The sequence below is a fragment of the Anas platyrhynchos genome, chromosome 2, assembly GCF_047663525.1.
Source record: "Anas platyrhynchos isolate ZD024472 breed Pekin duck chromosome 2, IASCAAS_PekinDuck_T2T, whole genome shotgun sequence".
In the NCBI taxonomy this organism is placed as follows: domain Eukaryota; kingdom Metazoa; phylum Chordata; class Aves; order Anseriformes; family Anatidae; genus Anas; species Anas platyrhynchos.
In genome coordinates, this window is record NC_092588.1 from 108,371,433 (window position 1) to 108,397,716 (window position 26,284).

Sequence of the window (26,284 nt, forward strand, 5' to 3'; positions counted from 1 at the left end):
AAAAATGGTAAAAGAAGGGTAAGTTCCTACAGAGAGGGACACTTGGAAAATGCTTTGTGTGTTGCAGTACATAGTGTAAAAGCAACTCTATTTCGTGTCCAGGAACCATCTGCTTAAAGGCTACTAAAGAAAGGCTCAGTGGACCATTGTTGAAGGGAAGTTGCTGGAAGCCAGACCAACTGTAAAACTGCGTATTGTGTATGCTTTGCCTCCTTTGCATCTGGTGCTGCTTAGTTCGGAAACTGGAAATGTCTGAGACAATTGAAATGATCTTCTCGTTATTGTTATTAGTGTGGCTGTAGTGCCTCGTGCAAGTCAGCCTTCATGAATGGAACATAATGGCCTGGCTTGTCCTGAAGATATTGTTCACATTCTAGAATGTGCTATTGTCAAGAGATTTTTTTTTTTTTTCTGAAATGTTTCATAAAGCTATTTCTATGTCTCTTGTTTTACAGATGTGCTAAAAATGGTTATACATCGAGATGGTATCATCTTTCCTGTGGGGAACACTTCTGCAATGAATGCTTTGACCACTATTACCGAAGGTAGACTGGCCAATTAAGGTTGTGCCTTTTCAGTTCTTACTAAATTTTGACAGATGATGCAAGTGCTGAAACCTAATATACATATGTATAATACTAAGTCTTGTCTTCTGTGCTTGCTTGATCGGAAGTTACACTTAGCTGTTGGTGGTAAAACTGCAGGTGTTGTATGGACTAATCATCTACATGATTATGTAGCAGGAACAAAACCAGTTATTTTGTGCAAGGTGTTTTGTAGGGACAGTTATTCTGAACCTTTCCTCCTTTTTAAAATGACAGCAGAGAATTTTAAAAGATGAGAATAGCTTTAAGTACGTCCATTTTCTCTTAGTTAGCAGATTCACTCCACAATGTGAATTCAGGAGAACTCGCCTCTGTGTACGACCACAATCAGCGAGTGGTTTTCGCGCTTGCAGTTCAGTGTCTGGAGTCTCAGAGAGCACTTCAGGCTCCAAGCTCCTTTCCATTTGTGTGGGAGTCGAGTCCATCTCTACTGAGGCTCTCGGGTACTTGTGTGCTCAGCAGTACCTGTAACTCTCTTCAGACTTCAGATTCCAGGAAGTCTGCTCATTATCAAGAGGACATAGCGGTCAGGATGCTCTTTATTGCTATCACAAGAGCCATGACTTCCTCTGTATTTAATAGGAAAATATAGAGCTCTGCAGCCTTATTCCTCTGTCCTTATATAAAATGTTTAATTTTAGAATAACCACTGTTGCCTACAATGAAATAGATCATTCAGTTTTCCAACTGCTTGCTGTTTTATTTTCTCTTTCTTCTTAGCCATAAAGATGGTTATGAGAAATATACCGCCTGGAAAAGGATTTGGACAAGTAATGGTAAAAGCGAGCCCAGTCCAAAAGCCTTCATGGCTGATCAACAGCTTCCTTACTGGGTAAGACAGAGAGTGATTTACGTAAGAGGGTGTATTTCAGTGTGATGGTAGCCTGAGAAGGTACGCGGTTTTCTTCTGATGCTTAAATGAGCTCCCCTTGCCCCTTCTTTTCTATCTTCTCCTGATTTCTTGCACTGAAAGATTTTCTGATATTGTATGATCAAGCAGTAGGTCAGCTGAGTTTTCAGATGGGCTTTCTAGTATCAGACAGCTTGGGAAAAGCTCAAGATAATTTCCCTGGTAAAGGGAGAAGAGGAGATATGGGAATAGAAGGAAGTTTTTTTTTTTTTTCTAAATTATTATTATTTTTGAAGTAGTGAATGATCTGTTTTTGCAGCAACACCTGGAAAGCTCACTGAAGACAGTAGTGTAACTGGGTATTGAATCAATTTTGGAGTTAGGTTCTGTAGTGAAATAAAGTCTTATAGGAGATTGACCCAAGATTTATGTTTACATATACCAAACATCTTACTGATGTCCTGAGCATTACAGGAGAATGAATTTAACAATTGTGTTTAACAATTTCCTCATGTCTACCTTCTTTCTGATCAGCTAGTTATGCTTCATTAACCTTATCTGTAATCAGTCAGTAACGAGTGAAAACATGTTTGTTTTTCGACTTGTAGGTGCAGTGCACGAAGCCAGAATGTGGTAAATGGCGTCAGCTGACAAAGGAAATCCAGCTGACACCACAGATAGCAAAAACATACAGATGTGGTATGAAACTAAACAATTCCACCAAGGTAGCATAGAAGACTTTTGCTCATTCTGAAACTAACAAGTACATTTTTCTTGTTTGCAGACATAAATTACTTCTTGTTTTGCTGCTTAATGTTTCTAATTTCGAAACAAGTGTCCGATGGCCTGGAGAGCCGCATAGCTTAAAAGCCTACAAGCTGTTTGGCTTTTTTTTGTTTCCTGAGAGAAAATATCAAGAAAGAAGCATCTGAAATACTTTCTGTCTGCAGTCAACTGTAAAATCACTCTTTCTAAAGCTACTAAAAGACTATCCGCATGTATAAAATAGACATACACCAAAATATGTGTTTTGTTTTGTTTTGTTTGGCCATACTTTACTATTGAGGAAAACATTTGAAAAGCTTAATGAGCTTTTATTAATTTTTATCAAGTTTGTCGTGGGGCTTTAAATGGAAAATATTCAGCTTTGGCCTGAAGGTAACTCCTGAAATTTGAGAGTCCTTACAGTGCCATAGAATTGTTATAGCTAAAAACATAACATGAAAACACTGACAACATGAAAGGATTGGCATTTCATCTTGGAACTTTGTGATATTCTTAAAATAAATGAGAGAACTTTGTTTTTATAGTCTACACTGGAAGATTTTCTCTCTGCAAAATGTGGAATCTTCCCAGAATTTCTCTATAAATTCCTCCCCTTCCCCCCGAATTTATTTGTTTCAATGTTCCACTCCATTTCATGGAATAAGACCTATATCTTAATGTCTGGTCAGTAGAGACTATTTTATTTAACAAATGAGAAACATTTTCTAGGGTGTTTTGGTTTCATGGTGTGTTGTGTTTTTAACTATGCATTTCTCTAGTATTTATTTTTACTAATACAAACGCCTGTGCTACAGAAAGCTAACACTAATTAATTCTTTGGTTTGGTTTTTATGCTTAAGGAACTATGCCACAGCCAAATTGCTTTGTTTTATATTTAATTTTTGTCCCACGGCCTAAGAATAGCTCTGACTCAATTGACTTTTCTTTCAGACGGAGGGCTCAGACCAGTGTTCCATGCCTGAGGACTTGGTGAGTAGTGGTTGTTCCTCCTCATTTGTTCTAGAATATAAAACCAACCCTAAAGCATGGCATATGTCTTTCCTTTTCTTTGTCCTTTGGCCAATTTTAGTAGCATTTATGCATTTTGCTCAGGAAATTGTCGGACACTATTTGCAACAGAGCCTCGGGCTTTCTACTTTCTCATCTTTTTCCTCTCTTCCCTCGCTACCAGCTAGATTTCAGGTGGTTCTCTGTGTCTTTGGGTTGTGATCAGTGGTTCAAAGTTTTCTCCTAATCCTCTCTTTTGATCAGGCAAAACAACAGCATTCAGTTGCCAGCTTTCATACAAATAATCCCCAAATTTCCCTGTCTTCCAGGTGGTTTCTATCTTTAGTCAGACTAGTCTTCTCTTTTTGAAAGCTGCAAAAGAACACCAAACCATGTTTTCTCTCTCCTCTTGCCTACCACACAAAACCTGATGTATGTTGGTGTTGCAATGACTTTATGACTATGTAACCCTGCATTTCAGATCAAGGATGATCTGATGTTCAATAAGCTGTCGTTGGCAAGTGTCTCTGAGGTACCTCTTTCTCAGGACACCTGTCCAAGATTATTGTTGACTCTTGGAGGAGCTTGGTGGTTTTGTTTCCTTAATGCATGTTTGCTTTGTAAATGAGGCTGAATCGTTAGCATTTGTTAGGGTTTCAGAAGGTCTTGGATGGGGATAGCAGAATCTAAATAAAATTGAACAGTTTAGACTTTTCTAAGTTCAGATTTCTGGATGCATAAGCGACTGTAAATGTTTTCTCAAGGGCCTGATTAGGTTATCATCACGGTACGTCTCATCTGTTTGCTTTCCACATGGGCGTGGAGTTTGTGAAGGTTCAGCTCTGTTTCTGAGGAAGATGTTCAGACTGCAGGTTTTCTGTGTCAGGCTGAGGAAGGGGAAAGAGGGAGAGAAAATGTCTTTTTGACTTGCCATTCTGAGATTGGTACTTCTAGTGCTTTTTGGTCTCAGTTTTGGAGGGAGGGGGGAATTGGTTCATTTTCCAACGTTTTCAAAGTACTGACGTGTTCTCTTCTCCCCTCTTTCCTTCACTTCTCCGCTTGGCCAGAGAGTGGCTGAAGTTTCAGACCATTGGTGGTACTCCATGCTCATACTCCCTCCTTTGCTGAAAGACAGTGTGGCAGCTCCCTTTCTAGCTGCATATTATCCAGACTGCGTGGGCATGAGTCCATCCTGTACCAGCACTAATCGTTTACCTGGTGAATCCAACCTTGTGAAGTTAGAGCACCTAAAGAGCGTGCCTAATTTGACTGGTAAGAGCCATCTGCAGGGCTCTGTTGCTTAAATAGGTGTGATGAATTTTGTCTTATAACCGAGTTTATAAGGCACACAGTGCTCCTGACTCAGCAACAACGGTTCTGTTCTCAGCACTAATACACCCTCTCTGTGTGACTGCCTCTGTACTTCTTTGTTGCAATTTATTCGCGTGTAAGATAAAGGTAACACATTTCTCATGGCGTTTATTTAAGGTGTAATCAGATCTCGTAGGCTTTTGGATTACTACCTGTTATTTTTTTTAATACAAATGGGAAATTAGTATGTGGGTACTTAGCAATCATTTGCTTTCTTAAGGAAACAAAGATTTATAAAAACAAAATGTGATTCTGCTAGTTTTGATAGTGGCAATCTTTGGGGTTTGGAGAAAAGGATTGGGTTTCTTAAGGCACTTGGATTCAGCTTAGGTTAACTTTTTTGCTAATAACATCTCTGTGAGACTGATAGCCTGGGTGTGCTGATCTGCAAAATAGGCCCAGTACGGAAAAAGGTAATGCAGAATTCCCATACTTGTCCATATGATGCACTTCGATGCTAGCTCAGAGGGAGTGCTTTGAGGAAAGTTCAGTTTCTGTCTCATCCTAGCAGGCTTTGCTTTCCTTAGGTGCTGAAAATAAATCCACTCCTCTATTGAATGGATGCTTATCTGCTTAACAAACAGAAAACCAACTTCATTACGCAGAGCTACCATTGCTTCACATGGAGGAGGATTACTTGTAGTTACTTTTCACCCTGGGTGGTGTTGGGAGCTGAAGATGAAAGTGGTTCAGGGGTACAGTGGTGCTAGACCTTGGAATTGAATTCAGATGCTGTTCCATGTTGGACCTGTCATGGCATCTGAGGGCACACAGTGTTTCTCTCTAGCAAAACTTAAGCTCTGACAGGTCCAAGACACATCAGGTACCAGGACAATAATTAGCACCACACAGCCCAGAGGGTAAGAGGGGAGAGTGATACGAATGAAATCATTCAAAAAGTGGCTGGAGGTTGGGATGCTTCGCTGCTCGTAAAGGGAAAAGGATAAAAAAATACAATGGAATATGACATTTTTTTTTCTTTCTTTTTTCTCCATGTGTTTTTATTCAGTTGCAGGAATGAACAAATATTTCCAGCCTTTTTACCAGCCCAATGAATGTGGGAAAGCACTTTGTGTGAGGCCGGATGTCATGGAACTGGATGAGCTCTATGAGTTCCCAGAATATTCACGAGACCCAACCATGTATTTGGCCTTGAGAAACCTAATTTTGGCTCTGTGGTACACAAACTGCAAGGTAAGATGTGCTAAAAGTTAATTTATTTGCTTACAAATAATGGCTACTGCTACGGGATGTGGAGATTTTGAGGGGAAGAGGGCAAAGCAATTATACTCTCTTCTTAGATATATCCTGTATACTAGAAAAAATGTTCCTGTCCTAGAAAGGAAAACCTAAGACTTTTTCTTTTTCCTTTTTTTATTTTCCCCTCCAGTTTTAATGCCTAGGAGCTTATTTTGCAGCACACACAAAAATTTTATAAGCATTAAAACTTTTGAGTCTGCCCAGCTATTAGCTTTTAAAGGGACACTTGGACATTTCTTAATGTTTTGGAGGTGCTTTATGATATTTTTTGTATGAATATTGGACAAGGGCATGATTCTTTTCATTTATGTTAATGCTACAAAACTACTTCAGTGGAGTTTCCTCTGTCATATTCAATATAAATGAACTCAAGAGCCAGCTAGAATTTCACATACTGAAGCTTTCAGATACTGATACCTTGATTAATATGAAGCTGTTGGATAGTGATATATATATATATATATTTATTTGGAATGCTATTTGGTGTGGATTGTGAATGCCACTGACCATTGCCACCAGGTAGATTGATTTTGCAGTCTGTGATGGATTTCAAGGCCACTGCTGTATTAATAGAGCATACTGTGGAGTTTGCAGGAGTTTCTTTTAGACTCATGCTTTTATTCTGTGTCAGTCTAACTTTCTATCTACAGGAAAGTTGGAAGAGAGAAATTGTTACCTTCATCTGTACAGCTGGCTAGCAAGAAACTTCCATAAAACTTGCTTTGAAAATGCTCTCAGAAACCTCTCTGAGTCATGATTAACCTTAACATCTGGTCTACAGTTTAAATACACTGCAAATGTGAAAATATTGAATATATTTGACTATCAACATTTCCTTTTTTGTGTGTCTTTTGTTTTTCCTTTACAGGAGGCTCTCACCCCTCAAAAATGTATCCATCATATCATTGTACGGGGGCTTGTGCGTATTCGCTGTGTACAGGAAATGGAAAGGATACTTTATTTTATGACAAGGAAGGGACTAATTAATACAGGGATTTTATCAGTCAGTCCTGACCAGTATCTTCTTCCTAAAGAATACCACAATGTAAGTAGCTGTAAAAATCCCTGTGTTATTAATGCTATAAAACTGTGGGATACTTTTTTTTTTTTTCTGTTTCTATTTCCTCATTATTTGTCATTTAAGTCAGAATTGCATCTAAAAGCAAACATATTGCATGTTTTTCACATGGTCCTTCCTCATCTGCTTTCAATGATTACCGAAATTACAGACACTGGAGTTTGCCAGCAAGGTTTGTATTCACCCAGACATCTGTGAAGTCCAGTCCTGTGGATTTGTGCTTTTTAGATGGATGGGAACTGTGGGAACAACATTCAATATGCCTCGGTTCTTCTTATGGCTTAATGCTGTAGCACACCACAGCTTCCATATTATATTCCATAGAATATAACAGGAATTTCCTTCTCTGGTTGCAAGAGCTATGATTAAAGGGTACATCCTTACGAGTAGCAATCTGTAGAAACTTGTAGAATGACCATGTTCTGTAACGGAATACCTCCTAGAAATAGTAAATTGATTTACATATGGAAAGCATATTTCTATGTGGTCACAATTTATAAAACAGTTTTTATTGGTCAACCCAATTTGTGATTAAAATAGTTACAAAGCTTGTTAGATAACTTCAGCTGTTCCAGTTATAAGAAATCGAGACATCTGAATTTAAAATGCCTAAAAACTTTAACTTTTTTTCAAAGCTACAATTGGCCTTTTCTATATATTAAATGCAATATCATTTCTAAAAGTGATCTCTGATTATATTAGAGGACAAGACCACTTAAAATTCTGAAATCTGTGCGTATTTAAAATTTAGCAAGAATTGTGTGCAATGATCACTTCTATTTTAGCTCTGACTATTAATATTTATTTAAATATTTTACTATTTTTTAGAAATCTGTCATTATTGTTGGGGCTGGTGCAGCAGGATTAGCAGCAGCCCGACAACTGCACAACTTTGGAATTAAGGTAAGAAAGTGGAGAGTACATTACTTGAAAAAATCAGACTTCTGCTTTGAAAATGTTTGAAAATATTATAGCCTAACAATATTCTTGTTATAAACATCTAAGTATAGGGAATTCTAATTAATTTGTGAAATCTGGAATTTTACTGAGTAAAGCTGCTGTTAAAGACAGCATTTACTTTTATCTAAAATCCAGCAAAGCAAGTACTGAATATTTTGCACAGACTTGGGTTGGGAGGACAGGGAAGACAGGGATATTCATGTCCAAATAATAAAACCGTTGATGATGGATGTTTAAAAGAGAGGACATTTTCTCTCCTTTGTGCAATTTAATGTACCTATTTGTTTTTTAATTTAAAAATGTGCATCTCCCTTTTCCCTCCTACTTGTCATTACCAGTGTGATCCCACAATATTTACATGTTGACATAATTTTACACATTAGAGTGTTCTTATGAAAATTTGTGGGGCTCTTTGCACATGAAATGTTTGTAAGACTGATGTTTAAGGAACTGAATGAGCACGTTACTTTCCTTTTTTTTTTTTTTTTTTAAGTGAAACCCTAGATCCTATTGTGCCACTATCTCATTCATTGGTTATTGAAGAGCAAATTGCAGTGCAGCCTTATTGCCCATTGAGTCCTGTGGAAAGCCCTCCTGCAGTAAAATATGTAGTTATCAACTGGCAGGACATTTTTTTTAAATATATGAAATATATTGATTGTAATTATTTTTTACATTGTCTTTTTTTTTTTTTCCTATTGCTGTCTGCTGTTCTGGAGAGATTGAGTTTTTTTTTTTTAATTATTATTATTTTTAAAAAGACTTATCTAAAGATAAAAATATAATAAAAGTAAATAATATAAACATATTCAGTCAGATAAAATATCCATCCAGTCCAGTATCCTCTGTCTGACTATGATTAAGTGGTGGATGCTGAAGAAAGTATGTGTAAATGATAGAAATATGACCATAAAGTATTCTCGGAATACCACAGGAATAAACTTCTCCAAAAGGTTTATAGAGGACCTAAGGTGGAAACTGTAATCGGATAATTGTATTTAAGTCTCTAGCACACCTTGAACTCCCAATTCTTAGATTTTTTGAATAGGTCTTTAACTTTAAAAAAAATATATATATATTTTTTTAACTAGGGTTGCTTCTTAAAGTATCATATATTTTACATGTATATATATCCTAAAGAATAACCTTTAAATTAAAATTTAAATGCATAAATGATCTATATCAAGAAACAAAAATAGTGTTAAGATTGTTAGTGTCGATGGATTGCTTTTAGTTTGCTTGTCCGGTTTTGCTTTGTTTTCCCCCTTGAGTTGAGCAGATATGTTTATTATAATCATGCCTCGCAATTTCCTGAACTGCATTCTGTCACAGGTCATTGTCTTAGAAGCTAAAGACAGAATTGGTGGCCGAGTGTGGGATGATAAGACGTTCACGGGAGTCACCGTTGGAAGAGGCGCCCAAATCGTCAATGGATGTGTCAACAACCCAATGGCACTAATGTGTGAGCAAGTGGGTTCCCTACCGTGGTCATGCATTATCGTTAGTGCAAAAGTGTTGTTAAAAGTCAGGCGTGGGTGGGTGGGTAGGGGTGGGAGTCCTTTTTCATGACATGATTAAAATGCTCTTCTGCATTTTAAGTAAACTCCACGTTGTTATCCTATCTTTGGTAACAGCTGGGGACAGACAAGGGCTGTGGAACGATCTCGAGCACCTTATGTAAAGCTAGCTAGGGTGGCTTCAGCTTTAGAACCAGAAGTAACCACATTTTTGCCCTTTTCTGGAGATAAAAATGTAAAAAGGCTCCTGGCAGCCTGCTGATTCTAGTACAGGCAAATCCTCGGAGCTGAGAAGGGCTTTACTGAGGGAGGCTGTTGCTGTGCTGCTGTAATACCTGTGTCCATGATAGACTTGCCTTGCCTTGGCCTCTATTTCTAGTTTGATTCTGATCAAATAACGCTTACTAAGTGGAACTTGAGTTTGGAGTTTGTTCAGGGAGGCATGCACATCCAGCCCGTGTTGTTCTAACAGTGTAGTGCTCTATGGTGTCATGAAGAACAAAAATGTATTTTTTGGTTCTAAGTCACGTTTTAGTTATGAGGTGAGGAGTGATGACTTCTGAATACAAGTTGGGTGCCCATTCCCATGTGGTCTTTGATGTCATCTTTGATTCAAAGTCCAGCTCTATCTTGATCTGCAGCGGTGAGCAATAGCCTTGGAGATATGTGAGGGTATGCAAAAAAACCCTGGGGTGCAGTTTAAGTTAACAAGGCCCTAGGAAGAAATTAGAGCTATTCTAGTGGTATTTTCTCCAGACCGACTGTGGAACATACAGTCTGTTCTCTGACTTAGGTCTGTTGGGTGTTTGATACAAGCTGGACAAGCAGGGCAAGATACTAGGTTTAATTCAAAATCATTTCTTTGCTTGTTTGCTAACGAAATGGGCAATATCTGGCGAGATGCATTCTGTTGATTCCTGACTCGTAGGGAACTGTTGGGGGATAAGTTACCAGAAAGCTGTGGAAAAGAACTGATTTCAATGGCAAAAAGAAGATAAGGCAAGGTAAAAATGAAGGAAACTGGTTCATCGTGACTGAGTACAGACCCAACAACTCTGTTCTAGCCCCTGACTTGATAGGGAAGTTGGAGACTAGGTTTCAGAGAATCCACGATATAGAAAAGGATGGAGGAGTGGGGAAACATGGTTTGTTGACAATTAAGGGATAGAAGGGCTGTTGGTATTTCAGTGCTACAAGGATGAGAGTCTGAGTTAATCTGACTAATTATTTAAACTCATGGATGTTTTTTAAGTGACATCACTTAAATCTGAGGGATTCACCTTTCTTTAAATAACTGTGAGCAGGCTAGGCACTGTAGATTTTCCATATTTAAAAAGCAATAAAATGTCTTTTTCTTAAGCTTGGCATTAAAATGCACAAACTAGGGGAGAAATGTGACTTGATCCAGGAAGGTGGAAGGATAACAGATCCCACTATTGATAAACGTATGGACTTTCATTTCAATGCCATCCTAGATGTTGTCTCTGAGTGGAGAAAAGATAAAACCCAACATCAAGATGTTCCTCTTGGTGGTAAGTGGGAGATGTATTTAAAAGTGAAGATGTTGGCTGTGCTCATAACCATCAGAATTCAGAGTTTTGTATTAAATTGCCTTTTACATTGGCCCTTTTTAAAAGTGTGTGGCTGCACATCTGACCTTAAATACAGCAGTGATAACGTGACTCTCAGGAGGACGAAGAGAAATTGAATGACTACCATATACACACAGTCTAAAATGTCATGTGTTTTAAGGAGGCCTAATTTGAAGGCTTTTAGAATTCTGTATTACTTTTAATGTAAAATCTTGTTTTCAAGATGTAGGTTTTTTTTTTTTTTTTTTTTTTTTTTTGGTATACAGAAAACTAGTGGCAATAGCAGTTCTTTGTAAGTACTTTGGTAAGACTTGTTTCTTACCAAAGCAGGATATAGCTAGCCATTAGTTTTATTCATCATGACTAATCTGTCTAAAAAAGAGCCTGATCAAAGCCTTTTACTGCCAAGAATGTCCCCATCTCTGTTGGTAATGCCTCCCACTTACAGCATGCAAGTATATTCAACAACAAGTAAAACTTACTTGGAAATGATTGCATCCCAAATCTTTTCACTGTGGGCTCAGTAAGGCAGAATTAATAATTCCTGTGGTCTTCAGTGAACTCTGGATCAAATTTCTCATCTCCTTAACTTAAAAAAAATTATTTATTTGCAAGGATTCTCTGTTATATTGAAGTGCTCTTTTCCTTGAAATATCTTCAACTGTCCATTGATAACTAAACAATTAATTTCTCTACTGTCTCAATTGACTATCCCGACTATGCTGTTGCCCTTTAAAAAACAAATCTTTTAAACCTTTTTTTTTTTTTCCTTTTTTCCTGAAGTTATGTATGTTTCCTTTTTGAAAGATTTTAGTAGGGAAACCTATGTTTAAACAACAAAGCTACATTTTATCACCAGAAGGATCTTGTCTTTCTTTTTCTGGGGGAGACGAAAAAGATCTTAGTCCAAACTAGTAGTAATCTTGAAAATCATGTGATCCAGAGAATAGCATACTGAAATGCAGTAGGACTTCTGATGAATCTTGATATATTCTTATTTTAAACATGTTCTTTTACAGAGAAAATACAGGAGATCTATAAAGCCTTCGTTCAGGAGTCTGGTATCCAGTTCAGTGAGCTGGAAGAAAAAGTCCTACAGTTCCATCTCAGTAACTTGGAGTATGCCTGTGGCAGCAATCTCTCTCAGGTGAGTTTTGACAGCTGTTTTTTGACATGGTTGAGCTCTATAGAAAATAGTGTTGCAAGTGACATTGACAAGCTATCTGATTCATCCGTGGCCCCAAGGAAGAACCAGCTAGCCCTAAACTATTCCTATATCCCAAACCCGTTCTTTAAAAGCATCGTGACACAAATTCCAGCACTTCATTAAGTAATCTAAAGGGAGTTCATGAGGTGCTTGCAGCAATATCCTCTTTAACTTTAGAAGTTGTGAGTAGCTGGTGCAGTGGAATCAGGGCATTTTGCTGAGATTCTGGGTGGTAGAATTCACAAGAGGGTTACTTGGCCTCAGATGTTGTGTGTGACTTCTGCTTCTCAGTTGTGTTTAAAAACTGAGGTATTTCTCTACCTTGCTAGGTATCTTGAGAATAAAAGCATTTAACTTCTGAAATGTTCCAACACCATGACGGTGGGCCCCAGTTCACCACTCCTAGGTATTCTGTTGCCTATGTGATACTTGGCTTTCCTCGCGACTTCAGAGTTAACCAAGCAGGTTCAGGAAATATCAAAGTATGATGACGTTTGCAGTGTGTTATTTACTCAATCCTGTTGCTTAGGTTAGAGATGTTTAGGGTCAAACTTATGCTGGTAGTGGAAGAGCTGATTGATATGTGCAGATGCACAAATCTGATCTGAACTGAGAAGCATATAAGAAATAACAAAAATCTGCAAGACAGTGTTATACCAGGACAATCAATGGAGAATATTTTGATCTGTCAAGCTTTTCCACTTCATTAGCACCCAGGGGAAATAAGACAGATGCTAAAACTTATCTTCTTGTTGATTTGAAAATCAAAATATGAGGTAAATGCAATTGCAGTGTTAGGAATTGGCATTTCAATAGCAGTTTGAGGAGAACTGCTTCAGATTTTTAACTGCCAAGTAGTGATTGCGTAGTGCAAATATCATTATTGTCAATGAAAGATATCATGGAAAAATCTGCAAAGTTAGAGAAAAAATATATTGAGATCTTTTAATATCTCATTTCCCTCTCATGGTAGGAAGTATTTCAATTTTTATTGGAAGTCTTAGGGCTGTAAAATCTGGCTGCTTTGCTGGAGAGAGAAAACTGAAATAAATTAACTACTATCTACCTGAATTTCTGTACCTTTTTTTTTTTTCGGTCCTAAGCAGAACTATAAATTATGTGCTGGTGACCAACTCATATTATTACTTTTCTTAATCGAGCAATTTACACGCCATTTAGAGTTTTCAGGAAAATAAGCCATTTATTTTTGTCAGCACTGCAATATATTATTGTGCTGTATTTTCCTCCCCCCTCCCCAGGTTGTGAAGGGAATTAGGGAGGCTTCTTCTAAGCTGCGTGACTTCTGCTAGTACCCATGTCACCTCACCAGTAGCGACAGCTAGTTATGTTCTGCCCACAGGTATCTGCACGCTCGTGGGACCATAACGAATTTTTTGCCCAGTTTGCTGGAGATCACACTCTTCTAACTGTGGGGTATTCTACAGTGATTGATACACTGGCAGAAGGACTGGACATCCGGTTGAATTTCCCAGTAAGTGTGGAAAATGTTAATGTAGTACTTGCCTTGCTTTACTTTGACACACCACATCATATCTTTTATATTCTTTTCGACCAGGTAAATCTGCAGCTGCAGTTATCCCAGCTTAGCTTTAAGAAAAGAGAGGACAAGTTAAGTTTCTGACTGATCAGAAATTAAATTATTGATGTTGCCATTAGCATCAAGTAATACTACTTATATTAAATCTCTGATACTGGAAATACAGCTGTATTTCTACAGTCTAAATGTAGTCTAAATGGAGTGCAGTCTAATAATTTTATATAAATTTAATCATAGTATTTGATGAATGCAGTGTCAAAGGTATACAGTAATAAAAAATCACTTTAACTAACTTGAATTTTTAAAGAATACTGTAATGAACAGTAATGAACTCTCTAGTAAGGAACACTTTATACTATTTCTGGAAAGCCTCTCTGAGGACCATCTGTACTTAAACATAATGTGATGAGCTGGTATGTTAGAATCATGATTTTTCTTTTTCAGCTACATAGAAGCTTTTTTTCCTTTCTTTCAATGTTTCTGTGGATATTTGTACTTAACTAGTTTGCAGACTGGTGCTATATTAGCTATTCTTGTCTGACTTTATATTGCACATATAGATTTTGTAGTATAATGTTTTTGCACTTGCCTTTCAATAGGTACAGAGCATTGACTATTCTGGTGAAGAAGTACAGGTCACTACTGCAGAAGGAACAGTGTGGAGAACCCAAAAGGTAACCAATATGCTTCAATTTTATGGATTTTGGAGAACACAAGAGCAGTATTGACCACAGGACCCCTCCCTTTTTTTTCCCCTTCCTTTCCCTCAGAAGACTCTCTAGTCCAATTTCTACTCTCTCAAAGATGAAAACTCACCCGTATATTCCAATGACCTGTATTTGCATGTCACAGAACATATTTTTCATTCCACATGCTTGAGTTTTGAGTACTAGTTGATTTAAAGAGCTAAGGTCTATAAAGTTAGCACTATAAAAATGTGAATCACATAGATTTTTATCTGGTCTCTGAAGTGACAGTTAGGATGGCAGATGGTTTTTTTTTTTTTGGTTCCATTCCCTACTCAGCTTTACCCCACTTGACATGTAAGTCTACCCCATGAAACTTTTCCCTTTGGGATGCTGGACTCAACAACCCATGCATGTTTCTCAGTCAGTCTTATTTCCTGTGTCCCCATCTGTTTTGTGATGCATAATTTATATTTTAGGCATTTTAAAAACGAAACCTAAATGTGATCAAAACTGGATTGTCATCACTTATGTCGCTGAACAAAATTTAAAGGGTGGGAATCTCTGAAGGAAAAAAAAAACACAAAACAAAACACAACAAAAACACATCTTTCCTCCTTTCAAAAAGACAGTTCTTTTAATCTGATAGTCAATGACTATAATTTACAGGAGGTATTAAAATTAGCAGCATGGTTAGCCAGTGATACAAGCAATTCAGCAGACTGCAGCTTAAAAGCCAGTGAGTGAACTGAGGGACCTGTTCTCACCTGAATGTAACGCGCAGTAAAATCAGACACTAATCTTGAGACGTCTGGTGAGTATTATGCTGCATCTTACACGAAAAATCCAAGACAGTTAAGAGGATGCTATTAGGCTTAAGTGCAGCGTTCATCTTTTGCTGCTATTGTGACTGTAATTATTTCTTTCAGGTATTAGTGACCGTACCACTGGCCCTTCTTCAGAAAAATGCCATTCAGTTTAATCCTCCACTGTCAGAAAAAAAAATTAAAGCTATTAACAGTTTGGGAGCAGGAGTCATTGAGAAGGTAAGGAAATTTGGAATATATTTCAGCTTCTTTTCACAGAAATATTGGCTGCTTTGGCCCTGTTGCTTTTGCTGTGCATTTCTCAGGGTTCACCTAGACATTTGGTTTTACTTGTATTCTCTAGCCAAAAATCTTTGGTGACGTATCTGTTACATGCAGTTTTGGAGGGGGTGGGACAGGGAATGGAAGCATGGAAAGAAACATTTTGCAGAGCTCCTTCTTTTCTCTATTTCTCTACTATTAGAAAAAATCAATGGAAATAGTTGCGTTCATTTCTTTTTTAACCTGCACAGTGTACATAGTTAAAATGCTTGGAAGAGAAAAATCCTAGCAAGGATCCCGTGTATTTCATAGTATTCCCAACTCAAATCTATTTTTTTAAATGAAAGTGTTTGCAGAATCACTTCACAGCTTAAACTTTTTATGCAAGCCTTACATTGATCTTAGATATTCCAAAACTCTCATAGTATTTTCTTATTCCTGTTCCTTTTGACCTAACAAATACATGAACTACTTCAGATGAATACTGAAAGCTGTGTATTTGACCAGTGTAAGATCTACATTTTCCCAGTGCAAAAAGACAATTGCTCGTGAAAAGATCCCTCGTAAGGTCTGTGGTTAGAACAAAATAGTAACAGAAGTAATGCCAGAAACCAGACAACAGCAGTGTGGAAATCTAAAGGCAAGATTCAATGATCTCCATCCATTGTCGGTAATTCTGAGTTCTGCATTAAGTTTGTAAAAACTCTGCCGAATTTGAGCATTTTCCATAGTGAATTAAATTGTGAACTTGATTTTGTTTTCAATTTCTGGGACTTCAGTTTTATTTCCCACCTTGTTCCCCTGGGTGAACAGGCCCATACAATCTTTTTTGAGACCCCTTTACAGAACTGTATACCTCTAATTGAGTGGGAAAGGGCAAAAGAGTTAGAACAGTTTTGAGTTCTGTAGTATGAAATTATTCGATTCCCTCTCTATTTCTTTCTCTCTAGATCGCCTTGCAGTTTCCTTATAGATTTTGGGACAGTAAAATTCAAGGAGCTGATTTTTTTGGCCACGTTCCACCCAATTCCAGCCAACGTGGACTTTTTAGCGTCTTCTATGACATGGATCCAGAGGTATCATACACTATCTGTTTTTTATGTTGTCCCTTTAGAAATACAGTTTGTAATCTTGGTACAATAGTTACTGAAAATTGAAAGCTTCCCCCTTTTTTTTCCTGCTACTCTTAAAAGAAGTGGAATCATTTCTTAGCAAGAAAAAGTTGATTTATACTTTGTAATAAATGGCAGCGTTTTCCCAGATTTGTCTACAAAATAATATACAAGTAAATTTCATGTTTTTAGTGTAAAGCTATCCTGAAAACAAGTGTGTAACACCTAACTGCAGATGAACAAATAGGGGTAAGTCTGCCAGTCACTTCCAGTTTAGGACTTTTGTTTCCTTACTTAAACCTAAAAAAGTTGATGCCAGTTTACTAATACCTACTGGCTTGCAGTGACCTGAATGTCTGTGTGAAGCAGCAGAAAACAAATAGGTTTTGCATGAAACTGAGCTCTGCAAGGCCAAATCAATTGATTTCAAAAACGATTCAAACCAGTGTATTGACATTGTTTCCCTTCCCTGACAGTTCCAAGCAGGCACCCTACACACAATTTTTCATGCTTTAACAAGTGCTGCTTATTACTTGGCATCAGTTAAAAGTCATTCTGTAATCTCATGACTTAACCAAAAAAAGTACTATCCTGTGAAGGTTGCACTCTGTTATTACAATATCAATACCTGTATATGGCTTTCTGTAAAGAAGTTTTCTCCGTAATACTTAGGAGCTCATTGTACGTGAGATTCAGTGTGCTATCGACAGCTAATAGTTACCACTATTCTGATAGCTATTAAGTTTAGTAACAGAAGAATTGCCTTATAGATAAGAGGGGGAATTTAATAGATTTGACAGCCTGTGGTATTCTATAGTCACTACTTAATCTTTGAAATTACTGAATCATAGCAAATTTCTTGAAATGAAAGGAAGCATCAGGAGAACTGAGCTTTCCTTTCTTTGGCCAGAATCAGATGCTAAGGACTTAGCCTCGAATCACAGAATTGCTTGGGTTGGAAGGGACCTTAAAGTCCATCCAGTTCCAGCCCCCTGCCATGGGCAGGGACACCTCCCACCAGCCCAGGCTGCCCAAAGCCCCATCCAGCCTGGCCTTGAGCACCTCCAGGGATGGGGCAGCCACACCTGCTCTGGGCAACCTGTGCCAGTGCCTCACCACTCTCTGAGTGAAGAACTTCCTCCTAATTTCTAATCTACATCCTTCCTCTTTCAGTTTTAACACCCCCCCCCCCTTGTCCTATCATTATCTACAAAATTATCAAGCAAAAAGTCGCTGACCATCATTTTTATAAACCCCCTTTATTGAAAAGCTGCAGTGAGGTCTTCCCAGAGCCTTCTCTTCTTCAGGCTGAACAGCCCCAGCTCTCTCAGCCTTTCTGCACAGGAGAGGTGCTCCAGCCCTATGAGCATCTTTGTGGCCCTCCTCTGGACCCTCTCTAACAGCCCCACATCCTCCTTGTGCTGGGGGCCCCACACCTGGATGCAGCACTCCAGGTACCTAAAGTAGTAATTTTGAAGTGATGCAATATGTTAACGTTTTGTTTCTAGGGCAAACAAAGCATTTTAATGTCAGTGGTCACTGGAGATGCTGTGACAACCATTAAGAATTTAGATGATAAACAAGTACTGCAGCAGTGTATGACTGTACTTCGAGAGCTGTTTAAGGAGCAGGTAAGAGAAGCCTCTTCTCTTAAAAACCATGAATTAACTTGCCAACAGACAAAGCTTTTGATTGTGTTACCTGATGTTTAAAGTACCAAAGTTTCCCTGTTTGATTTTTTTCTTTTTCTGTGTGTTTGAGGACATATGCATCCTTTGAAATATGGTAAAAACAACATTTGGTCTCTTGTCTAAAAAATACATATTGAGATTTCTTAGATCCGTCCCAAGGAAAAAACATATTGAATAGAACACCAGAAATGAACTTTCCTTCAAAGTGCTTTTAGAAATGACAATTAAAATAAATCAGTACTTCAGGAAGGTAATACACTCCTAAACTGTCATTTTTTTCCAAACTTTTTGTTGGTTATCCCTGCTTCTAATACATCATAAAAGCTCTAAGCATAATAATTCTTTTTTTTTTTTTTTCCTCCAGTGTAAAAAACCACTGAAATTAGATGCAGGTGTCTGTGTGGGGGAAGGTTATTCTTTTAATAAGAAACAGCCTTTCCTGAGATACCTGGGGGTGGAGGTACAAGCAAGATGATCAGTTAAGGGCCCTATAGCTTGACTGTAAAGAAAAAGAGTAAAAATTCCCTTACTTCCCCACCAGCTCATCATCAGGATAAGCACTAATAGGAAAAGTCCGATAAATCTGGGGCAAGAAGAAGGTTATTACTCAGTAATGTTATTTGCACTCTATTTAATGGACTGTAATATCTTGCAGTTAAATTACTCTGAGCAGTTAGGTCTCAGGGAATGCTTGGACTAACAATCCTGGAAAGATTTTTGGCATCCAAAAGCTTTCCTTTACCTGCTGAACAAACTTTTGGTGACAGCTTTACAGTTACTAGAATCATGGCAACGCAAGTCCACATACCTGCTATTTTACGTACAGGGAACAAACAGGGCTTGGGTTTTGGCACTAGCCCAGAAGGACGATTCTCTCCTCTTTGTTCCCATGGTTTATAGCAGTTGTGAATTTCAGTCATCTGTCCACAATGCTGCAGGATTTGCAAAGATGAGGTGGCTTCTAGGGGTGTACCAATTCTGGGATGTCCATGCCACTTGCCATATGTAGCTGTTTGGCCAGCTCTTGTTTTGATTGCTTGCACTCTAGTATTTTGGGTGCTGCCTGAACGGAATAGTCTGATTTTGATATCAGATGTTGTGCAAGAGACAATCAGAGGTACTTTTGTCTACTTATCACAAACTCCTTAAGAGTAAGACACAGCTGTAGTTAACCGAGCCCTTGTACAGTTGTTCAGGCTCTTTTTGGTAGAACGGTGTGGAATTTACATGCTGTAGTGTGACAAAGAATAGATGGTATTACTCTCAAGGCTCAACTATGGACTTAGTTTTCTGTTTTCTCCCTGAACCTAGCTTTCAAACTAGCTCACTTTCTGATTTTAGACATGTTATTTCTCCATTGGAATAAAATAATCCACAAAATGGAGATGATATTTTGAGATTTAACAAGCTAGCAAACTTGCAAGCATTGTGCCTTACTAAGACGTAAAGTGCTTATGTTAAACACACAAACATACTGAGTGATGTTGATACTGGTATTTTAACAGGATTTTTTTTTTTTCTAGATAGTTCTAGATACAATATCCAGATTTGTTGCATTCAAAACAGTGCAACTGTAATGTTTCAGCCATCAGACATGTCTAGTAATAAAATTATGCCAGTAGTCACCAAAGGAAGCCTAGAATTTAATTCTGGAATTTAATCCAATCTGTGTTGTAATAATACTGCATACCCTCTAAAGATTATGGAAAGCTATCCAAACAGGAGTTCTTCTGCGTAGCACATAAGCTTTACCTTGATTACACAGGAGGTTCCAGACCCAGTAAAGTTTTTTGTTACTCGATGGAGCAAAGATCCATGGCTCCAGATGGCATACAGCTTCGTAAGAACAGGAGGCAGCGGTGAAGCTTATGACATTATAGCTGAAGACATACAAGGAAAAGTTTTTTTTGCTGGTGAGGTAGGTATCTTTGTTTAAGGTTATTGGGGAACTATTTATGAAAGATCGTCTTTTGTTAGCCAACGCTTATTAATTTAGAGGTAGCATATAAATATTCTGTTACACAAATACACTGATGTTTCTTGATTTTGACACAGACCCCTCTTTAATTCCTATTATTGGGAACAGGACGCTTGCCAAATATCTGAGGTTGGGAGCAAACTGCATAACTGTAAGAACACAGTATGACAAGACAACATGCTCCACTTGTATTTTTAGTCAAATTATCTTGCTGTTACTGTATTTGTGGGTAATGTAACAAATGCACGCTGCTGATGGCACAGGTGCCTTCTATATCGAAACAGCAGTTACATGTCTCGCTGAAGTACAGACAGTAAAACAGACTGACTTGCTTGCAGATCTTGATGTTGCCAAAAATCATGTCTTTCCTCTTAAATTCTTTCACTCAAGTTTTCCATACCATTTTAAAATGCCAGTATATGCTTAAGGAAAACATAACTGATCTTAGAAACTGAAATTCTAGCTGTTTTAATAGTTTTAGAAACAAGTCACTTTGTCTTTTTTTAATACAGGCCACGAACAGGCACTTTCCTCAGACCGTTACAGGAGCTTACTTGAGTGGGGTTCGAGAAGCGAGCAAAATAGCTGCATTTTAAGTACTGAAATTTTGTGGTTATAGATATATCTTAAATTGTTTTCTGTGGATAAAACTATCTTCAAGTTTCCTATTTGCTGTCTTTTTTCTAAATGGTACTTTAATAGCATATGGTACCTGAAGATAAAATCTTCATCTTCCTTTTCCTATTTTGTTGTTGCTTCCCCTTTCCAAGCCCTAACAATACTTACTGTTGGGGTTATTTTTTCTTTCCAGCTAAGATATTACTAGCAAGAGTGACATTGGAGTCCCTGGCCACAGCTTAATTAACAGAACTTCTGTTGTGAGTCCTTTTCTGTGTGGCTCAAGTCACGCTATTGCAGATCTTCATTTCAGAAGGTCAGATTAAAACAAGACTAAGTTAACATACAGCATTAAAAATGCTGGCAGTTAGTAACGAGAATACAAGTTTTCCACTAACTGTGCTTCTCAGGTGAATTATGCTCAGAGGAGTTCAAACTTGCTCCCAAAAACCTGAATAACCTAGACAAATTCTAGAATTACTGTAGGAATGAACTCAACTATCATTCTTTCCACTTGTAATCAATAACCTCTTCTACAGTATTTTTTCAGTTTCTTAGCCTCCAACACTTAGGCTTTGGAATATCAAGTTTGTTTAAATCAGACTGCTGGAACAGTTTACAGTGCAATCATAGTAAGGTTATTATACCTTATAAAAACTTGAAAGGAAAAATAAACTTTTACATAATTTTAAAAACTTCTTTTAAATATTCTCCCTGTTTTACTCAGAGAAATCCTTGTTACGATAGGGTAAGTTTAGATTTCCTTAGTGCTTCTGATCATTTAGAAATAGGACATCTTAAAAATATTATATTTCTATAATAATTTTGAAAACAAAACTCCAAATTCATTTGGGCTGAGTAGAGGATGTCTACCGACATGAGTGTACAGCGAGGAATAAAGGAGGACTCTAAGTTCCTAATGGCTCATTCAACTTTTATATTTAAAAAATAAGTTAAGATGAATGAGGGAAAATATTAACACTTTATGAAGGGCTGAAACCAGGTGGCTTGCACTTTGACTTGATTTTTTTTTCTTTTGTTGTTAAAGTATTATTAAAAGCAACTTGTGGGAGTTATTCAGTAAGGGCTAAGCATCTATCTAATAGCTTTTCCATGAGATGGGGAAGACAAAGTATTTTTTAATAGAAGTAGGACAGGCACAACCAGAATATCTATTGTATTACTGTTCCACTAAAATGGTAGTAATGGAAAAAAAATACCAACAACTCTTAGTTCTGTTCCATTATGCCTTCCATGTAACTTTACTGCAGAGCTCATGGAAGGCCAGTAAGCACTTATTCTTCTTCCCTCATTCTCAAGCATAGGCTTTTTCATTTTTTAATCTCTTCATGTAAGAGTGACACAGAAAGCTTTTTTTTTTTTTTTATGTTACAGTGCTTATTTTCATAAAACTGTCATTGAAAAAGACAAAAGCAACCATAAGAAAAATCCTACTGAATAAATGCAATTCTTTTTAAATACCTTAAATTTGTTTTTAGAATAGCAAGGATATTAAATATCTTTATTTAATCTTTAATTTACAAGGTGAAGATGTTTATATAACTAGATGTTTTTCAGATATATATTCTGTTCTGCTTCTTAAAGCTGAATTATATGGATTAATAGGGAAAGTGTAACTGTTCATAATTTTTTCTCTACATAAAGGCTAATATGTACAGTTTTAAAAGTATTTCCAAGTATTAAATTGTAATTTAAAGGCTATAAGAAGCAAGACAAAATCCTTTAAGGATAAAAGATAATCAGATGTCAGATTTTGCTTTTGGTAATCATTTGCACTTTGTTAATTTCACATATTACAAGCCCACTTACAGCACACCTAGGGAAGACTGAGAGCTGTATATGTTTGAGTTCCCAGTTTATCACACACAAAAACATTAATAGGAGTGGAGCTTGTGAATGTGAGGAAAAAAAAAAAAAAGCTTATTACTATGAGCTCAAGACATTAACTCAGTGGCTGCTTACAGCTGACTTTGGTCTGAACTTCAGTCAGCTCCATAAGAGCACATAAGCCCACTGTGTATTTAAGAAAGAACTGCCTAGAAAGCTGAGCTCAGCTTCCATTTCTACAGTTGAAAGCTTGCATGAACATGCTTATTTTAGGCATGTGCTTCCATCCTGTTAATTTGTACTTGGGGTTTTAAATCTACCTACAGCTCTGTAGGTAGATAAGTGATACACTCTAGGAAATAGAGATGGACAGGAACAAATATTGTCACATTTGGCTTCAGCTGCTGCACACTTCTTATAGCATTAAGAAAAAATAAGAAATGATGCATTTATCAATGGCCTAGTCTACTAATTATTTGTATATTATTTTTGTGCCAAGGCACTTAAACAGAATTGTACTGCACTTAAGTTTGAGGAGTAAATAAAATATGTTCCACTTTAGCTTATGGTGATTTAAAATATATAAGAACATCAGGCTGGTTCTGAGGCTTCATTCTTAATTAATGTTCCCCCAATTTTTTAATTTCCTATGTCAAATTTTATTTCAAGCATGTATGTGTTTTACTTTTGTGTTTAATTAATTTATTCCCTGCAAATAAAGAACTAGGGAATTTTTTTTGAGCAGGTTTGTTTAAATGTTATCAAAAATATTTGAATGCAGAGCATGATCTGTTACACTTCAACTCTTCTGTGTGACTATGTTATGGCAGCAGAATAAAACTGGAAAGTATCCACAGGGCACTTGTGGTGTGTTTTTTTTTCTTTTCTTTCTTGAAATTTAACTAGTGGCTAAGCCTACATTTTTGTTAAACTTGATATTGCTCTAAGACTTCATATTAGCATATTCTTACAGCTAAACAATTCCTCAGTAGTCCTGTGCTACAGCTGAGTTCTAACTACTAATTTTGCTGTTACTTGGACAATACCAAAATAGTATCTTTTGCCTTCAAACTTTACAAAGTACTTAAGCTCATATCAAATTATTTCCCTTATAATTCCAAAATTTAGGGTAAAAGGACAACTGTTCAGAAGCAGTGACTATGATATTATATTAAAATAGCTACACAATCACCAGAGAAACACTTACTGCTTTTCATTGAATAACTAGCATGAATGCTTTGTGAAGTCACGGTCCTGAAACATTCCTACTAGCTCAGATCACTAGAAGCATACATACAGCTGTGGAAGCCTGACTACACATTACAAACCTTTAAAATACAAACAAGGCAGCCCTGAAATATTTGATTGCACAGTGAAAAACGCTGATAACAATTACCTACCTTGTTCTGCTTGAAGGGGGACGGGGTTAGATGTTTGTTTGGGGGGTAAAACTGACTTCAAACATACAAGAGACAAAAAAAATCCTATCCTCTTTAAAAGCTTATTTCAAGCAGTAACACCTGTAGCTCTGACACAGTGAAAGCACTACTGCATGGCAGGTTCACTGCTTTGCCCTCACAGTTCAACATGTACCTTGATGACCTGTTTATTTCTCCTAATGCTGAGTGCCCTCCAGGAAATTTTCTTTATGCATGACACTGGTCTTGAAGAATGGTAGCTTCATTCTAAGAAAGGAAATCTTTAAGACATAAGAAAATTTTAAAAGTAGCACTAATATTTAAGTATAATTAGTAGATTTCACCACACTTCCCCCTTTACCCCCCATGACTGTCCTTCAAATAAAATAGCTGGTGTAAGGGATTTTTTTTTCCAAGTTAGGCTTAGGCAGCTGAGCTATCTCAGAAATGAAAGTGAAATAAGTAGTGAGATAAGGACTGCCTGCAGTCACATGAATAATGTCAGGTGAAAGAGAGGCAAATCTGTTAATGCTGCCATCCTCCTACACACTGAACAGGTAAGGTGCTAGGTTTTTACCAAGTCTGGGGCTTGAGATGGTAAGATTCCCCCAGGACAGCATATTTTATTACTATACATCACATGCTATATGAAGCCTAGAAGAGAGGGATCTGGGGGTCGTGGTAGACAGCAAGTTGAATATGAGCCAGCAGTGTGCCCTGGCAGCCAGGAGGGCCAACCGTGTCCTGGGGTGCATCAAGCACGGCATCGCTAGTAGGTCGAGGGAGGTGATTGTCCCGCTCTACTCTGCGCTGGTGCGGCCTCACCTCGAGTACTGTGTGCAGTTCTGGGCACCACAGTTCAAGAAGGACATGAAACTGTTGGAGAGTGTCCAGAGGAGGGCTACGAAGATGGTGAAAGGCCTGGAGGGGAAGACGTACGAGGAACGGCTGAGGGCACTGGGCCTGTTCAGCCTGGAGAAGAGGAGGCTGAGGGGAGACCTCATCGCAGTCTACAACTTCCTCGTAAGGGGGTGTCGAGAGGCAGGAGACCTTTTCTCCATTAACACCAGCGACAGGACCCGCGGGAACGGGGTTAAGCTGAGGCAGGGGAAGTTTAGGCTTGACATCAGGAGAGGGTTCTTCACAGAGAGGGTGGTTGCACACTGGAACAGGCTCCCCAGGGAAGTGGTCACTGCACCGAGCCTGTCTGAATTTAAGAAGAGATTGGACTGTGCGCTTAGTCACATGGTCTGAACTTTTGGGTAGACCTGTGCAGTGTCAAGAGTTGGACTTGATGATCCTTAAGGGTCCCTTCCAACTCAGGCTATTCTATGATTCTATATCAAGTACTAGTACTACCATGAATGTTTTATGAATAGCTAAGAGGGCATTTTTCTTCTTTGTTTTCAAAAGACTTTTTCTTTAATTAGGCAAAGAACATTAAGCTCATTGCTTTGTCTAACACCCTTGAATTTCAGCAAAACTGCACCTGCGTGAGCCTATTACTCTTTTACTTTGCCACCCTACAGCTACTGGACATTTCAGAGCAACACTTAATTACTTTTGCGCTAGCAAGCTGCTCCAATAGTGAATTTCTCATTAAAGGAGAAATATTTCATCTGTTCTCATCGAGTCATAGTGAGAAGGGAGATCTAACCTCTGTAGCTGATCTGGTTTAAGCTGCTTCTCAGAACAGGGACAGTGGAGTGGCTTGCTTGGCTTCCTGCCTGAACACCTCCAACAAAAGGGCAATTCCACAACCGCTCCAGGCCCTTCTTCTGGAAGAACACCCTCTCAGTGCGGCTTTGCTTCTAGGGCAGGCTGACAAGTGTTCAATATGGGGCAACAATTAATTGCAGTAATTCCCTCAGCCAGCTGGCTACACACTTGCTGAACCAGCCCAGAGTGTTGTTGGCTTTCCTTGTCACAGGGGCACACTGGTCACTAGGGCTCAGCTCAGTGCCTCTGAGAACCACTTGCCCCAACTCAGGTCCTTTTCTGACAGGTTGCTTAGAAAGAAGCCAGTCTGTCTCCACTCACACTGTTACAAAGCATTATTACGTCCCAGATGCTG

General features: G+C 38.0%; 1 protein-coding gene across 3 annotated transcripts in view; it reads left to right on the top strand.

The window, feature by feature from the left end:
• KDM1B (lysine demethylase 1B) overlaps positions 1-23,648 on the top strand; it is a 28,796-nt gene extending 5,148 nt beyond the window's left edge. For all 3 annotated transcript variants that reach the window (XM_038174020.2, XM_038174019.2, XM_038174018.2), the window contains 18 exons: positions 456-545; positions 1,326-1,437; positions 2,064-2,180; positions 3,172-3,210; positions 4,296-4,500; positions 5,609-5,793; positions 6,728-6,904; positions 7,766-7,840; positions 9,230-9,367; positions 10,775-10,946; positions 12,026-12,153; positions 13,574-13,705; positions 14,371-14,445; positions 15,387-15,503; positions 16,496-16,621; positions 18,166-18,288; positions 20,114-20,266; positions 20,839-23,648. In XM_038174020.2, coding sequence (XP_038029948.1) covers positions 456-545; positions 1,326-1,437; positions 2,064-2,180; positions 3,172-3,210; positions 4,296-4,500; positions 5,609-5,793; positions 6,728-6,904; positions 7,766-7,840; positions 9,230-9,367; positions 10,775-10,946; positions 12,026-12,153; positions 13,574-13,705; positions 14,371-14,445; positions 15,387-15,503; positions 16,496-16,621; positions 18,166-18,288; positions 20,114-20,266; positions 20,839-20,922 — 2,248 coding nt within the window. In that variant the 3' untranslated portion in view covers positions 20,923-23,648. The remainder of the gene's footprint in view (positions 1-455; positions 546-1,325; positions 1,438-2,063; positions 2,181-3,171; positions 3,211-4,295; positions 4,501-5,608; positions 5,794-6,727; positions 6,905-7,765; positions 7,841-9,229; positions 9,368-10,774; positions 10,947-12,025; positions 12,154-13,573; positions 13,706-14,370; positions 14,446-15,386; positions 15,504-16,495; positions 16,622-18,165; positions 18,289-20,113; positions 20,267-20,838) is intronic.
• The last annotated feature ends 2,636 nt before the right edge of the window (positions 23,649-26,284 follow it).